Source organism: Lepidochelys olivacea (genome assembly GCF_965140295.1).
Source record: "Lepidochelys olivacea isolate rLepOli2 genome assembly, chromosome: 4".
NCBI lineage: Eukaryota > Metazoa > Chordata > Testudines > Cheloniidae > Lepidochelys > Lepidochelys olivacea.
In genome coordinates, this window is record NC_140414.1 from 133,166,812 (window position 1) to 133,182,496 (window position 15,685).

Sequence of the window (15,685 nt, forward strand, 5' to 3'; positions counted from 1 at the left end):
AATGGGTTACCTAGGGAAGTGGTGAAATCTCCTACCTTAGAGGTTTTTAAGGCCTGGCTTGACAAAGCCCTGGCTGGGATGATTTAGTGGGTGTTGGTCCTGATTTGAGCAGGGGTTTGGACTAGATGACTTCCCGAGGTCTCTTCCAACCCTAATATTCTATGAAATCTAGTGTCTATGTGCTGGCTCCATGAATTCTCTTCATAGTAAAATATTCTGAGGTTACGGGCTGATGGATTGACCTGGGAGGGAAGAAATGTGTTCCTAAATACACAGGTAGAATACTGTGAATGAGGGGAAGATGCATGGCAATGTTCAGAGATGTCTGAGCTGGTGCAAAGGTATTTTATAGTGGAGTATTTTTACAGAGCTTTCTGAAACCCCTCAGGTTGCTCAAGCTTCCAAGGCAAAACATCAAAATAGGTCCCACTTGGAAGTGGTGATATCCAACTTCAAAATGGAGGTGGCAGTGAACATAGGAACTGCCATACTGGGTCAGACCAATGGTCCATCTAGCCCAGTATCCTGTCTCCAACAGTCACCAGTAGCAGCACTTTAGGGGAGGTGGACAGAACAGGGCAGTTGGAGTGATCCAATCATCTTTTCCTCCTGGCTTATGGCAGTCAGAGGTTTAGAGTTGCCCCAAGCACAGAGTTGCATCCCTGACCATCTTGGTTAATAGCCATTGATGGATCTATCCTCCATAAACTGATGTAGTTCTGTTTTGAACCATTATACTTTTGGCAATCAGTTTCCCATGAAAAGGAGTTCCATAGGTTAACGGTATGCTGTGTGAAAAAGTACTTCCTCTTGTTTGTATTAAATCATCTGCCTATTAATTTTATCAGATGACCCTTTTTTCTGTATTGTAGGAAAGGGTAAATAACACTTCTCTATTCACTTTTTCCTCACCATTTGTGATTTTATAGATGGCTATCATATCCTCCCTTAGTCATCTTTTTTGTAAACTGAACAGTCCTAATCTTTTTAGTCTCTCCTCGTAGGGAAGCTGTTCCATTCCCTTTACCATTTTTGTTGCCCTTCTCTGAACCTTTTCCAGTTCCAGTGTATCCTTTTTGAGATGTGGCAACCAGAACTGGACACAGTATTTATGGTATGGGCAAACCATGGATTTACATTATGGTATGTTGTGTCTTATTTTCTATCCCCTTCCTAAAAATTCTGTTGCACTAATTTAGATGAGATAAATGGACCAAAGGTGTTAACATAACCCAAACACTATCCAATATTAAACAGAGTTAAACAATCTCCTGGGTTGGTTATACAGAGACCTCAGCCTGACTACCATGGCAAATGCAACATTAAAAATCCTTTACATCTTTAATAAAAAATAAAGACAAGGGAAAACAGTTACAGAATTTGAAATGTTAAGTTTTAAATAAGGCTTTCATTTTAACATTGTTCCTTGTTCCCTTTCCCTTTATGTGGAAAATTTTTAGAAGGAAGCCCCCCTTGTTTGACAGTCTCTTAGATGGTAATAACAGTCCTTCTGGAGGGAAAGATAAGTTAGCTGAAATGGGCGGGAGCTGTTGTTAAAGTCCAATCCCTTTCATCCCAGTTGGTGCTTGGGATTCAATGAGAGCTGGTAGACGCGTGATGTCATCCAGGCCCCTCGATCCGGCCCGGTCTAGTCAGGACATCCATTGAGGATAGCTGGGGGCAGCTATGATGGTGATGCTTGCTTCAGTAGTTTCCGTGTGTTCTTCCTTTAAGGACTCACAAAAGGAACAGTAGTTCTCCATGCATTTCACCATCTTTTATCCTCAAAACACCCCCTCTGAGATAGGGAAGCATTACATCCCTATTTTACAGATGGTGAACTGAGACAATGACTTTCCCAACGTCATGAAGGAGGGCCGTGGCAGAGCAGGGACACGAACTCTTATTTCCCATATCCTAAGCCAGTGCCCTCGACAATTCTTTCCTGCTGTATGACAATCGCTCAGCTTCTAATCACCTGGATAGCATTCAAACACAGGACTTTGCCTATGCCAGCAGATGAAACATTTAAGTGGTTGATTCAACTAATCCAGTGTTGATCATAATTTGTTCTTGTCTATGCTTACAGGTAAATTGCATTATTGTCAAGTCAGCTGGGCTAACTGACAAAATTATTTCCTAGTGTAGTCAAGGCCTGAGAGATTCCAAAATCCCAATGAAATATCTGGAACTTTAGTTGTGATTTAGTTAGCTTCTAAATACTTGTACCACAGAGAAAAAGGAAAAGTCTCCCAAGCTGCAAACCACTTCAAGATAAACGATCAAGATTCAGTATTAATTGCTTTCCAAATGGTGCTTGCACATGTCAAGATATGTATTTGCCAAAGTTGTAAATTAGCTATTGTCAGATCTGGTCAGTAGCTAGACTGAAGATTTTTAATTCCTTTAATACTTCGAAGAGCACCTGAAACAGGCAAGAGGAGACTAAGCCAACACCATTCAGAGCAGGAGAAAATTCTGATTCAGTATTTTATCAAAAACTCGTATGTAGTACCCATGAAAATACAACTTTAAATGTCACATCCCTCCCTCCTTCCTGACTTGCTCAGCACTTCATCCCCCGACCTTGAAGCCTTGTGTTCAATGCTCCATTCACCCTGCTTGAGATGCAGCCATAGCAAGTAAAGTGCCCATCAGACATGTGAACTCCATTTCTATCCTACAGAAATGAAGTGGTTGAACAGACTTTGTTTAAGCACAAGCAATTCACTGCTTTCAAACTAGCTCTGCAGAATCACTTTAAAAACCCTCACACTTTTGCTCCACAGTAGTGCTCTTCTAAACCATTTCAACTGCAATGCATTATGGATACCTATCCTACAGTTCATGGCACAACTCCCAGAAGCAGTGGGTCTGGAAGATCTGAAAAGGCCACAGATGCACTGTGGGATGATAACAGGAGGACTAAGTTATTTCAGCAACTTCACATTGGTACTAAAACTATTCAGACTGAAGCGATTCTTAGACCTGTTGAAAGTAAGTCTCCTCCCATTGGTTTCTGAATGCATGTCAACTGTTAGGAATCCTTTTGTATGTGGGGATGGCATTTTTACAGGCATTCTAGAGGCAGGATGGTGCTTAAATGGTAAACTTTTTGAGTTCAGACCAGGCTCAAGAGCTTAGGAGAAATCCTTGCTGAAGGCAAACTTTAAACAGCCTCTTCTGTTGACACCAAAGTGTAAAAATTGTATCCGTCCACTAGGAAAGGAAAATATCTGAGCATTTTAATTAGAATAAGTACAAGCCATCAAGCTTGTTCCATTTAATGTAAATTCCAAGTAATCAAATTGTTAAATGCATTCAATTATGTACAGCCACGTCTTTGCTAAAATTCATGTTCATCATCAAATATTAATAAGTTACTAGAAGAAGTTGACACTAATTAAAAAATAGCCCCAGTAAAAATGTAGAGCACAATATTTTAGTTTGAATATAAAGGCTTTTGAGAAATGATTTGTATAGCTGCAGTCCTGTTAATTCTCCTCTTTGGTTCTCTGTTTTCTTGCAACTTAATTCAATGCATAGTTAAACTGGTTTGCAAACTTCTCATGCTTCTTCCGGTCTATTCGATTCATTGCTTTCGCCACCCGTTTTATGGCCTCTCTGTAAGAAAAAGCAAGACGTGGATGAAAACAAGTTAACAGCTAAGTTGATTCTATATGTAGAGTCATGGGAAATGTTTATTAATGTTAGCAAAAAAATGGAGCGGGGTATGATTAATCACTAATCAGACCTCTGAGCACTGCACTGATGAGGCAGAACAAATCTGTCATGTTAACTAAATTAGCTGCAACAATACAAATAGTTTAAATTCAACAGTGGCTTTATTAACAGGAGTAAACAAATTAAACTCTTTCAGTTTAATGGTTGTACACTCTACCCTCATTACAGCACCATCCTTGGTAGACAAACCTTTGAAGTGGGATTTTCAAAAGCACTTAAACGGCTCAGGGGCACAAGTCTCATTAGTTTTCAATCAGACTTGTGCTCTGAAGGCACTTCTGCAAGATCCCACCTTTGAAATTCTAGAGAATATGCTTTTAGAAAAGGGAGAGACTATGCAATGCAGAATCAAGAAGTCTTGTCACAAAGAAATTTCTTAGAGTAGTTTTTCTTATCAAAAGAACATTTACTCTACAATACCAGAACTCAAAACTAGATGAATATTTTATTTAGAGATGCCTTTTAAAGGGCTTGCTGTTCAATTAAAAAGACACACTTTATTGCAACCTTCCCTTCAAAGGTTCCCCAAACGTTTTACTACTATATAAAGAAAAGGAATTTCTTCACTCCTCCCCCATCCCACTTCTAGGATGGAATATGGCAGCTATTTAACTCTCACAAACACTACAATACCTTAAAAGAAAGTGGAGAATAATACCTTGTAAATAAACGGTTATCTCTGTGACATTACGCCCCATATTCTTCACAGAAATATTGTTATGATATGAATATGGCGTAACTAAGATATGTTTTATGCAAGGTGGGTCATGTGAGGTATCACTGGAAAGGTTATGATTTACTGACTGTGATTATCTAATTTATATGCATGTATCATTTCTGTATCTGAAGCTAGAAATATTGACTATGTAATAATTACAACTGTGTTTTCACCTGGAGAACGTCCACCAGACAGTATGCAAACAGCCTGGATGGGCCTGAGAAGTTTCCTGGGCTGCTGCTTTGACACTGCAGGGTCAGGTGATCATGTCACCTGGTACTGGACATCATTTTGGACTTCTGATATTTTGCCACTGAAATGGGGTGGGGGTCAAGCTAGGAAACAAAGGAATCCCACCATATGTAAATCTTATTTAAGGCTGGAGAGTGAGTTAATCTTGGTTCTTCTCCACTTCCTCCCCACCCGAGAAGGAAGACTGCTGAAAACACCTGAAGAAACAAAGGAACTAAACTTTTTGGAGGGGGGGGGGGGAAGAGAGGGGCTGAGCCCAGGCTGGGAATGGCATCTGGCTCGTGAAGGATATACCTGGAGTTTTAAGCTGTAAACAAGAGCTATCTGTCCACAAAGAAATTCTGCAACCTGCTTAAAACAACATTTAGGGTGAGAATTTATTATTTGTAGTCAGTATTCTTTAGTGTATCAAGCTTAATTTGCATGTTTTGTTTTATTTGCTCAGTAATGTGCTTTGTTCTGTTTGCTATCCCTTATAATCACTTAAAATTTATCTTTTATACTTAATAAACTTGGTTTTTGTTCTAAAATCCAGTTTGTGCAATTCATAACTGGGTGGGGGGCAAAAAGCTGTGCATATCTTCCTACACATTGAGGAAGGGAGCGAATTTCATGAGCTTACGCTGTAACAGATCTCTACACAGCACAAGACAATATCATTTCGGGTTTATACTTCAGAGGGTGTGTGCACCAGAGTGCTGGGCAATTCCCTGAGCTGAGTCCTCCTACACAGAACTGATTGCAGACTCTGTGTGATTCTACAGCTGGGTGTGTGTGAGCGCATCTCGTGCACAGTTCTTGGAGAACTTTTTCCCTCGGTGGCACCAGTTGAGGCAGCTCTGTTGCCATACACCACTGTGTGCTGGTATGAGAGGACAGAGCTGCCCCGACCCCCTCAGTTCCTTCATACTGGATAAACTCCAATAGCGAGAGGATGGAGGGTCGTGGAATGGACATGTGTAACATCTCAAAAAAACCAAAACCAGTTACAGAAAGGTAGGTAAAGTTTTTTCTTCTTTGAGTGCTTGTATGTGTCCATTCCCATATAGGTGACAAACAGGCAGATAAACATGGAGGTGAGGGTCAGAGTCTACCTGAACAGCAATATTAGGACAACCCGTCTGAAACTGGCGTTGTCCTTGAACTGATGGGAAATGGCATAATGAGAAGCAAAAGTGTGCACTGATGACCAAGTTGATGCTTTACAAATGTCCATGATCAACCCTTGCTCCAAGAAAGCTGCTGAAGTTGCCTGCGCTCTAGTACAACGTGTCAATACTCTATCTGTTGGGGTTATATTAGCCTATTGGTAGCATAAATGAATGCATGAAGAGATACAGGATGAGATTCTCTGAGTGTACACTGGTTGGCCCATTATGTGTAGAGTTTGTTGGATGGGATGGAGCAGGTGGCCATGGTCCTGAGAAATCACATCTGGATCCAGTGGGAGTGACAGCAGAGGCTTGATTAACAAGGTCAGTAGGGTCAAAAATGATCAGGGGTATGGAACAGCTTCTGTATGAGAAGGAATTAAAAAGTGACTTTTCAGCTCGGAAAAGAGAGCTGACTAAGGGTGGGGATATGATAAGAGGTCTATAAAGTGTGATAGGGTCGGGCCGGATGGCTACAGGAGAGTGATAGACGGGAGATATGTTAGCCCCAGGTTAAATAGGTCCCTTTTCCCTCGGTAGGGTAACAGGGAAGGTTCCAGAATAATCAGGAAGCTTCTGGAAACAATTAAGACAGACAGGCTGATTAGAACACCTGCAGCCAATCAAGAAGCTCCTAGAATCAATTAAGACAGGCTAATCAGGGCACCTGGGTTTAAAAAGGAGCTTACTTCAGTTTGTGGCATGTGTGAGGAGCTGGGAGCAAGAGGCACTAGGAGCTGAGAGTGAGAACACATACTGTTGGAGGACTGAGGAGTACAAGCATTATCAGACACCAGGAGGAAGGTCCTATGGTGAGGATAAAAAAGGTGTTGGGAGGAGGCCATGGGAAAGTAGCCCAGGGCGTTGTAGCTGTCGCACAGCTGTTCCAGGAGGCACTCTAGACAGCTGCATTCCACAGGGCCCTGGGCTGGAACCCGGAATAGAGGGCGGGCCCGGGTTCCCCCCAAACCTCCCAACTCCTGGTCAGACACAGGAGAAGTTGACCTGGACTGTGGGTTTACAAAAACAGCCAAACTGAGGGCTGCCATGAATCTCCGAGGCGAGCAAATCCGCCAATAAGTGCAAGACCCATCAAGGTAGAGGAGGAACTTTGTCACAAAAGTCTTCACTAGTGAGGAGAAAGTGAATAAGGAAATGTTATTTATTCTCTCTCATAACACAAGAACTAGGGGTCACCAAATGAAATTAATAGGCAGCAGGTTTAAAAAACAAACAAAAGGAAGTACTTCTTCACACAAGGCACAGTCAACCTGTGGAACTCTTTGCCACAGGATGTTGTGAAGGCCAAAAATATAACAGGGTTAAAATAAGAAGTAGATAGGTTAATGGAGAATAGGTCCATCAATGGCTATTCAGCAGGATGGCCAGGGATGGAACACCATGCTCTGATAGTCCCTAGCCTCTGTTTGCCAGGAGCTTGGAGTGGATGACAGGGGATGGATCACTCAGTGATTGTCTGTTCTGTTCATTCCCTCTGAAGCACCTGGCATTGTCCACTGTCAGAAGACAGGATACTGGGCTAGATGGACCATTGATCTGACCCAGTATGGCCAGTCTTATATTCTTATGTCATGAACCAGCACTGTTGGGGCCATACTAGTGCTATAAGAATGACACAAGAGTGGTCCTTTTTTTTTTTTTTTTTTTTACTTTGAACAACATTCTGGATAGCCAGGGAATAGGAGGGAACATGTACAGGAGGGGGTCCTTCCAGGTTAGCATCTGTCAATGAGCCTGGGCTGAGACCTCCCCAGGAACAAAATGGATGGCATTTTCTGTTGGGCTTTGTTGCACACATGTCCACCTGGGGAGTCCCCCAGAGTTGGAAGATGGATCTGGTGATGCCAGAGTATAAAGCCCACTTGTGACTGAAGAAGGTCCTGCTCAGATGATCTACTAATATGTTCTGCTTCCATAGAAGGTAAGCAGCCCTGAGATTAACTGAATTGGTTATGCAAAAGGCACAGAGCTGAATTGCTTTTTGGCATAACTGGGTTGACTGTGCTCCTCCCTGTCTATGTAAAACATAGCCGCAGAGTTGACTGTTAGAATTAACAAGTGCTCTCCTACTATAAGTAGGAGAAAAGCAGAACATACTAGTTGTACCGCTCTTAACTACCTGGCATTTATATGACCTATTAGATCTTGAGATGATCAGAAACCTTGAGTCTGCGGGGACCCCATATAAGTCTCCCATCCCAGGGCTGGCATGTCTGTGTCTAGAGTAAGGACTGGCAGCAGGGGGATAAAGGGGACCTCCACTGAGGCTTTCAGAGGGTCCACCCACCCATCCAGAGACAACAAAACTGACACTCAAACCACCCTGTCCAAATGGCAACTTGTGTCATACACCGACACTAGTCATGTTTGCAGCTTTCTGAGATGCAGCCTGGTGTGTTCAGCCTCATAGATACACACGGCCTTGTGACTCAGGAGACTGAGGCAGCTGCGTGTCATGGCGAGAGGATATGCTTCAGTCACAGTACTAAGCCTTGTAGTGTTTCTAACCTGGATTTTGATAGCAAGGCCTTGGCCTCTGTTAAACTGTATCATCTGTACCATTTTTAGAATTGATTTGTCCCAATTTACTAGGAGCATAAATGGTGGATTGAATGTGGACAGGATGGTGGATACACGGGATAATACCTGAGCCTCGGACCAACTTCTGATCCACCAGTCACCCAGGTGTGGAAAGACATGGACTCCTGATTTGTGTAGATAAGCTGCTACCACAGCCACACATCGTGCAAAACCACGCAGCAGCTGAGATACCAAATGGGAGCATCATGAATTAATAATACAACCCATTTGCCACAAAGCTGAGAAGCTTCTGATGGTTATCATATTGCAACATGGGAGTAAGTGTCCTTTAAGGTGAAGGCAAGCGGACCAGTTCCCCTGTTCCAGGAGGGGAATAATCGATGCTAGAGTAACCATGTAGGTTCTTCAGGAATTTGTTCAGTACTCTCAGATGTAAAATAGGCCTAAGACCTTCTTTTGCTTTGGGGGTAAAGAACTTGTGGGAACAGAAACCTTTCTCACTAAGGCCCAACAGGACTTTCTCTATGGCCCCTGCCTGAAGAAGCAACTGGACCTCCTGTTGGATAGTGCAGTAAGAGTGGTCCCTGAAGAGGCCTGGGGAAGGAGGATGGGAAAGAGGGATAGAAATGAACTGGCAGGAATATCCCAGTTCTACTGTGCTTAAGACCCTCTGATCTGATGTTACATGGGCCAAAGAACGTAGAAAGTGGGAAAAGCGATTTGCAAACAAAAACAGGTAACAGATAGAACTACGGTAACTGGTATGCTGCCCTCCACCAACACATCGGAATGTCTGTTGGAGGCGGTGGCTGGACAGGATGTGCCCACTGATGCTAAAGCGAAGGACAGTTGATGTCATAGTCACCTATAACTCCTTCCCTTTTTCTTCAGCAGATCTTGAGACTGGGCAATAAAACCCTGGTGTCTGCATGGGAAGTTGAGGAGGAAACTGTTTTCTCTGTCGCCAGAGTACAGATTCCAAAATATATTAATGCTGCCCTGGAATCTTTTAAGCTATAGAGCCTATCATCAGTCTTATCTGAAAAAAAAGAGGGACCACTGAAAGGGAACTCCAGGATGGTCTGCTCAACTTCTGTGGGGAGCCTAAATGACTAACCATAAATATCTCACAGAAATGGCTGATGCCATGGTACGAGCCATTGTCTGTGCCCTCCAAAAACTGTTCTGGAAAGCAGTTCTGGCGACTAGCTTGCCTTTATCCTGCCACTACTGCAAATTCCTGCCGACAGTCCTCTGGTAACTTGTTTAAATTTTACATTATCCAAGAGAGTGAAGTCATAATGGCTCAGGAGTGCCTGACAGCTTGCAATTCTAAGTTGCAGACTCCCTGTAGAATAAAATTTGCATCCAAACAAGTCCAGCCTCTTCAAATCTTTGCCTTTTGGTGTCGATGCTTGATGTCCTTGTCTCTCCTGTTCGTTAGCAGCAGTTAGCAGGATGAGAGTACAGATGCTCATACCTCTTAGCAGGGACATAGTACTTCCTTTCGCTTTGCTGGGGGTGGGTGGGTGGGGAGGGGAAAAGAGTAAGGAGAATGGTATCTGCCGGACAGCCTTGTGTGGCTCCACAATGGCTTTGCTAATCAGTAGAGCCATACTGGCAGAAGCTGCCAGTACCAGAACGTCCACGATCTTGTGAGAGCTTTCATGTACCTCCTCTGCCTGAATGTCAAGAACAGAGCCTCCCCTTCTCAATAGATCCTGATGAGCAGTGGGGTCCTCTGGCAGTGGAGAATTGCTTGCCACGTCCATAGCCTTGTTTGACAACAAGGAAGAGGACACCACAGGATTCTGACGTAGGGGCTACTCCATGACTTGTGGTGGGGAAGCCAACTGAGTGACTTCTGGCTTCTCAATACTGAGATAGTACCAGGTTGCGGAGAATGCTGCTCTCACTGCCGATGTCACTGGATTGCTCTTGATGACAAGGAATAAGATGGTTGTCGGGAGGCCCTAGTGGGAGGAGTGAGGCCCAGTGTCCAGAAAGGCCACTGATATGGGCCTGGGACCTATCCTTGACTGGACCATTGCCCCTTAAGGGAAGGCCAGTGCTGCAACTGTTGCATGACCCATGGTCCCCAAATCTCTAATGGAAGGTATGCCCTCTGTCTTGGATGGGGCACAGATGAATGTATCTCTGAGTTTCAAAAAGAAAGAATTCGAAATGTCTGACAACAGTGGGGGAGGGGGGTAGAACCAGCTGAGACTTGGGGATAAGTCACCCAAATCTGGAGATGGCAGTACTGGGGATATCATTGGAGGCTTGCCTTTCTATTGCACTGGCCTTTATAGAAGCTTGGCAGATAACGGTACTGTGCGTCCCTGATGCAGGCGCTGTAGGCATCGCGACTGATTGTAAACCTTTATGTACTTCCAGGGATACTGATATTGAGAGGCTAAGCAAGTCCCTTGCGGATGGTTGGGAGTGACAATGACTGATGGCTCTGCCACAGAGATCTTCAGGGGCACCCTCAACAGACTTCACACAGGCTCCGGAGGCAGCGATCCCTTTTTAGCTGAAGAATGCTCCAGTGAGTGACTCTTGACAAAATGTCTCGTAGAGGCTCTGCCTCTATTTGGCTTTGGCACGGACACACCCAAGTGAAATACCAAGCTTAAAGAATGGACGAAGGAGCTGCAGACATCTCCAGTGCACTCCATACCGAAGCTGATGTACTTGGGGTGCTCTCCAAGTGAGATGAATCTGATGGAGGGTGAAGTGCTGCATGAGTAAACACCTGAGGCTCGCTACTTTCTTTGAATGGGGCTTAAATCCCTTACAAATGTGACATCTGTCACTTATGTGGGATTCTCCCAAACATTTGTCACTGACCGGCATAGGTTTAGCACAAGTCCTGCAGGACTTAAAATCTGAGTGAGTGTGGCATCGTTCTGGTACGAATCCCAGTACCAAAAGATGAAAAACTGTTCCAAAAAGACCTAAGACTAAAATATATTGCTAAAACTAACTTCAGCTTAACAAATTCCTAACAACAACAATATAAGATAGGAGTGAGAGAAGCACTTATGACAAGTCTGAGATTGCTTCGACAGCCATCAATGGGAGTAAGAAGGAACTGAATGGGTTGGGGGCAGATCCACCCTCTTCTACCAGCACGCAGTGGTGTGTGGGGGATAAAGGGCACTCAGGCCACCCTGACGAGTACCTCTGAGAGAAAAGAGTTCTCCGGCAACTGTGCACATGGCGTGCACACCCAGCCACAGTGAATGGACATGTGCAAGCACTCAAAGAAGCGTATCTAGCAAGGTAAATTCATGTAGGCAGGATGGATAATTGTCCACAACTCAAGCTAGCCAGGACAGTACAGCTAACACCCCTATACTTGCAAGAAGTAGAATGGGATCTTTAGTGACTGCTGGTGGCCAGGACCAATGTTTCATGCCTGGAGTGGTGCCTGCTGTGTACAAGCAGTCTCCTTCTCCCCCACGCTCTCCTGTCTTGAGTTAAATCCCTGTTCTTTTTAAAATAAACCTACTTTTATGTTATCAGATGTCCTCAAGTGCTGTGCCGTTTACAGAAGCAGTTGCATAAGGTAAAACTGGTAAGCCAGGGACACTGCACCTCTGGATACAGAGGATTTGGGATTTCTGTGAGTAGCCAGTGTCAGGGGCTGGATATCACAGGGGAATGATTCAAAGGGACTCAGGGAATGGCATACACCTATTGTTGACCTGCAAGGTGAAGTTAGGGCTGGCAAAGCCCAGAGAAAAGTGCTTGAGTGACTGAAAGGCTGGTGGTAGCAGGGAACTGATACACAGCTACAAGAAAGACTTCCTCACTCTGGAGGCAGGAGGTAACAAGGTGATTTGCAGTCCGAGGTGCCTTGAGAACCATCACAGTCACATACTGCGTGCTAGAATACGTACTCTCTCCAGAATGTATTTCTATCTCAAAGCCATGACAAGGGCTCCTAGTACTATGGTAATACAAATAATAATGAAAGGTGAGGGTGACAGCAGGATGTGTTGTAGAACCAGGGCCTGGTCTCCAAGGTGCTCATTGAACTCAATGAATAAAGGGCACCCAACTTTTTGCAGGGTCACATCTTAGTATTATTCTGTTCTATCTGGGTTTTTATACCAAAACTATCTCCATGGTAGCTGAGCACCATGAGACACACTTTAATTGCCCCTGTATAACTAACTGCTTCACTCTGAAAACCATTTTGAAACCTCTGAAAACAGAAGAAACTTCTTAATACTGCTTTTAAATGGACAGGGTAAAGATCTTCTCAGCAGCAGTTGTAACGGACGTCAATATTCTGAAATAAACACCTTGAAAGTAGTGTCCCTTTAACAAAAACTCTACCAGCAAAGTTAACAAGGATTGTAGCTCTGTTCTTGCCAGAAGAAGAAAAATGGGATCATGGTTTTGCACTTCAAATATTATCTAATTGGTAGGAGAAAAGTGAGTCTTTAGCACTGCACAGTGGCCTTGACACTTTCATGTCATGTAGGTTTTACATTAGCACCACTGGGTTGTGCGATACTGTAAATGAAATGAGATCCCACTCTGACGATTTGTGTGCAATTTCACTTAACTTTATTGGCAGACTAGAGCCTGGGTTTATCACCTGTACATTTCACGTAATTTGGGGTTGTTATAAAGAGCCAAGGTTATCATCTTGTTTAGTGCTGCAAACCATGAAACCTATTAAAACATGACAAATTCGATTCCCCACGCCTGGCACAAACACACACTCCAAATCATTAGCACGAAGCACAGTAAACTAAAAACAGCTTTTAAAATTTATTTTGTAAAGGCTGATGTGAAATTCTGATTAGCAGAACTTTATGGCTTATTAACCCCTCAGGCGAAGACCAGATAATATGAGAATCTCATAGAAAATGTGCCATTTTTTGACCAAAAGCCAGAAAAGCAATGTAGATTTTTTTTTTTAAGTTATAATACCCATTGCATCAAACAAGGAAAAATGCAGAATTTTAAAACAAATGCTGTCCCTTCGATGGTGTTTAACTAACACAGTCTGATGTTCAGGACATCATAGTCCGGGATCAGTGGTTTTGTGGTACTCTGCCTCTTGAATTGATAACTTGGTTACTGTTTCACTTGCATTGGTCACACCAGTCAGGGTCTGAAAGTTTCTAGGCACATACAACTGCTATCCTGTTTGAAACATGCTGAAGTTTCTCTCTCCAAGTTCTTATATAGTACCCATCATCACAGTATCAGAATGCCTCACAAGAGAATAATCTCTGTAAAAAGACAAAGGTCTGACTTCATCCTTAACAAGTCTAAAACTAAGTAAACAGGTCTGTAAGTCAGGATGATGGGATGCAGCCTTCCATTGGAAGTCTATGACAGCAGAGAGACCTCCCTTGTTTGTGGGCATGTCTTCAATGTAGTGTTAGCTCAAGTTACTGACACTCAAGTTAACTTCCTTCGAGTTAGCCTAGCTGGAGTGAGAGCTGTAGATACAGACAGTAAGTGAACGTGATCATGACCAATCTTTAAATATATATGCGCAGATACATACATATACATACACATAAATACATCCATGCACATATTACTTATTTTGGCATCCCTTACTAATTTGCTCTCTTTAAAGAGCAATGTGCCAGCCCATACTCCCTCATCCAGACAGTTTCCTATGCAGTTGGCAAAAGTGGCCCCAAGAGCACCAGAGGGCAGCAGCGACTGCCTGAATGCAACAGGTTGGAGGAAATGGGAGAGGAATGGAAACAATATTGTGAATCTCCACCCAAGCCTCTCTCTCAGCAGGGGATGCAAACTCTCCAACTCTCACTTCTTCGGAAGAAGTAGAGAGAGACAGCAGATTCCCCTCCTAGAAGCACTAACAAAGGCCCATAGGGCTATGACAGGAATTTGGGCTGGGGACAGAGGCTCAGCTTCACTGCTTGCTGGTTGGCACTGAATGCTCCAGCTGTGTGCTACTCTCCTGCACCACCTTTTCACCAGGTTGGCACAGCAGAGGTGCTTCTCCCCATGTCCCTGAACAGGAGGCTGGGATGAGAACAGTAGCAGCATAGGTCACAATGCTTTAGCTCCCTTCATGTTGCTTGTTCTGCTACTGGCACAAGAAGATGGGACTTGGGCTATAAAAGTGAAGAAAGATTCTGGGGGGAGGAAATTTGGGTGCGAATGCAGAAACTAGCTACCAATTTCAAAAACAAACCAGCCACAGGGTAATATTTTTAAAACGTGAAGTTTAGGGGGAAAATTCAGCCAAGTCTCAACCTGTAAAAAGTGACTCTGTAAAAGAATACCAAGGGGTTCCATGTTTTGCTGGTGATTTTCAGATCCCAGCTGTCCAATTTAAAGGTTTTAGCTAGCCCTGCAAACACAACCTGTGATCTGAAAATCAACCTGAGTTCTCTCTGGGACTACTAATAACAATTCTATAACTGACGTTCAGCTTATGATTCTGTTGATTCATGAAACAGTAGGCTCCAGCTCCCTCTCCCATAGCTGCAATGGCTTATTAGGGCGAACAAGAATAAACGCTAATAAACGTAGTTTTGTCAGGGAAGTAAGCAGCTAGAACTCTGAATACATGCTAGGGGCAGATCTGTTAAGAAAGGCTCTATTTTCACCAGTACTTTTCAGACTATAATGACATTTCAATTACAATGGAGAGTTACTGAGCCTGATAAATACTAGTGCGTAAGAACTAACAGAAGCTACTTGTAGTTTTATTCTGGGTGCCTGAATGCCCAGTATGTGTCTTGTCAGCTAGGAGTTCAGGGGAGAAGAGCAGTAACCAACCTTTCCTCCCAGCCTTGGCTGCTTTGGACCAAATTCTTATTTATCGCGTGACACAGGAACAGGTTTAAGTTTACTGCATAGATTTGTACAGCTTTAATTATCTTTAATTGCTTATTTTACTAACCGGTTTACTGCACATTTAATGGACCCCAACGCCTAACTCTTAACGGAGGTAAAAAAGAGCAACAGCAAAGAGTGTGTCAGCCTGCCATAAGAAACAAAGGAGGGAGGACAGAGTGTGACACACTTTCCCCCCCTTCCTTGATAAGACTAGTAGAGAAATTGAAGACCATTTGAGACACATTTCCTTTAGTCTTTTACTTCCCTTTATACTCTATAGCTTGACCTTCTTCTCTATCACTGTTCAGCTTCACCATTTACGCTAGCCTACTGACCACTTTGTGCAGCCTGGGATGGCGGAGAGGTGTGCAGCCTACCACTCTCCTTCCGTGCCTTACAGATGATA

General features: G+C 43.5%; 1 protein-coding gene across 2 annotated transcripts in view; it reads right to left on the bottom strand.

Annotated features, from left to right (window-relative positions):
• Window positions 1–1,322: 1,322 nt before the first annotated feature.
• The window catches only part of UVSSA (UV stimulated scaffold protein A), a 98,890-nt gene continuing 84,527 nt past the window's right edge, over window positions 1,323–15,685 (bottom strand). For both annotated transcript variants that reach the window (XM_084626788.1, XM_084626789.1), the window contains exon 14: window positions 1,323–3,624. In XM_084626788.1, the coding sequence (XP_084482914.1) occupies window positions 3,531–3,624 (94 nt within the window). In that variant the 3' untranslated portion in view covers window positions 1,323–3,530. The remainder of the gene's footprint in view (window positions 3,625–15,685) is intronic.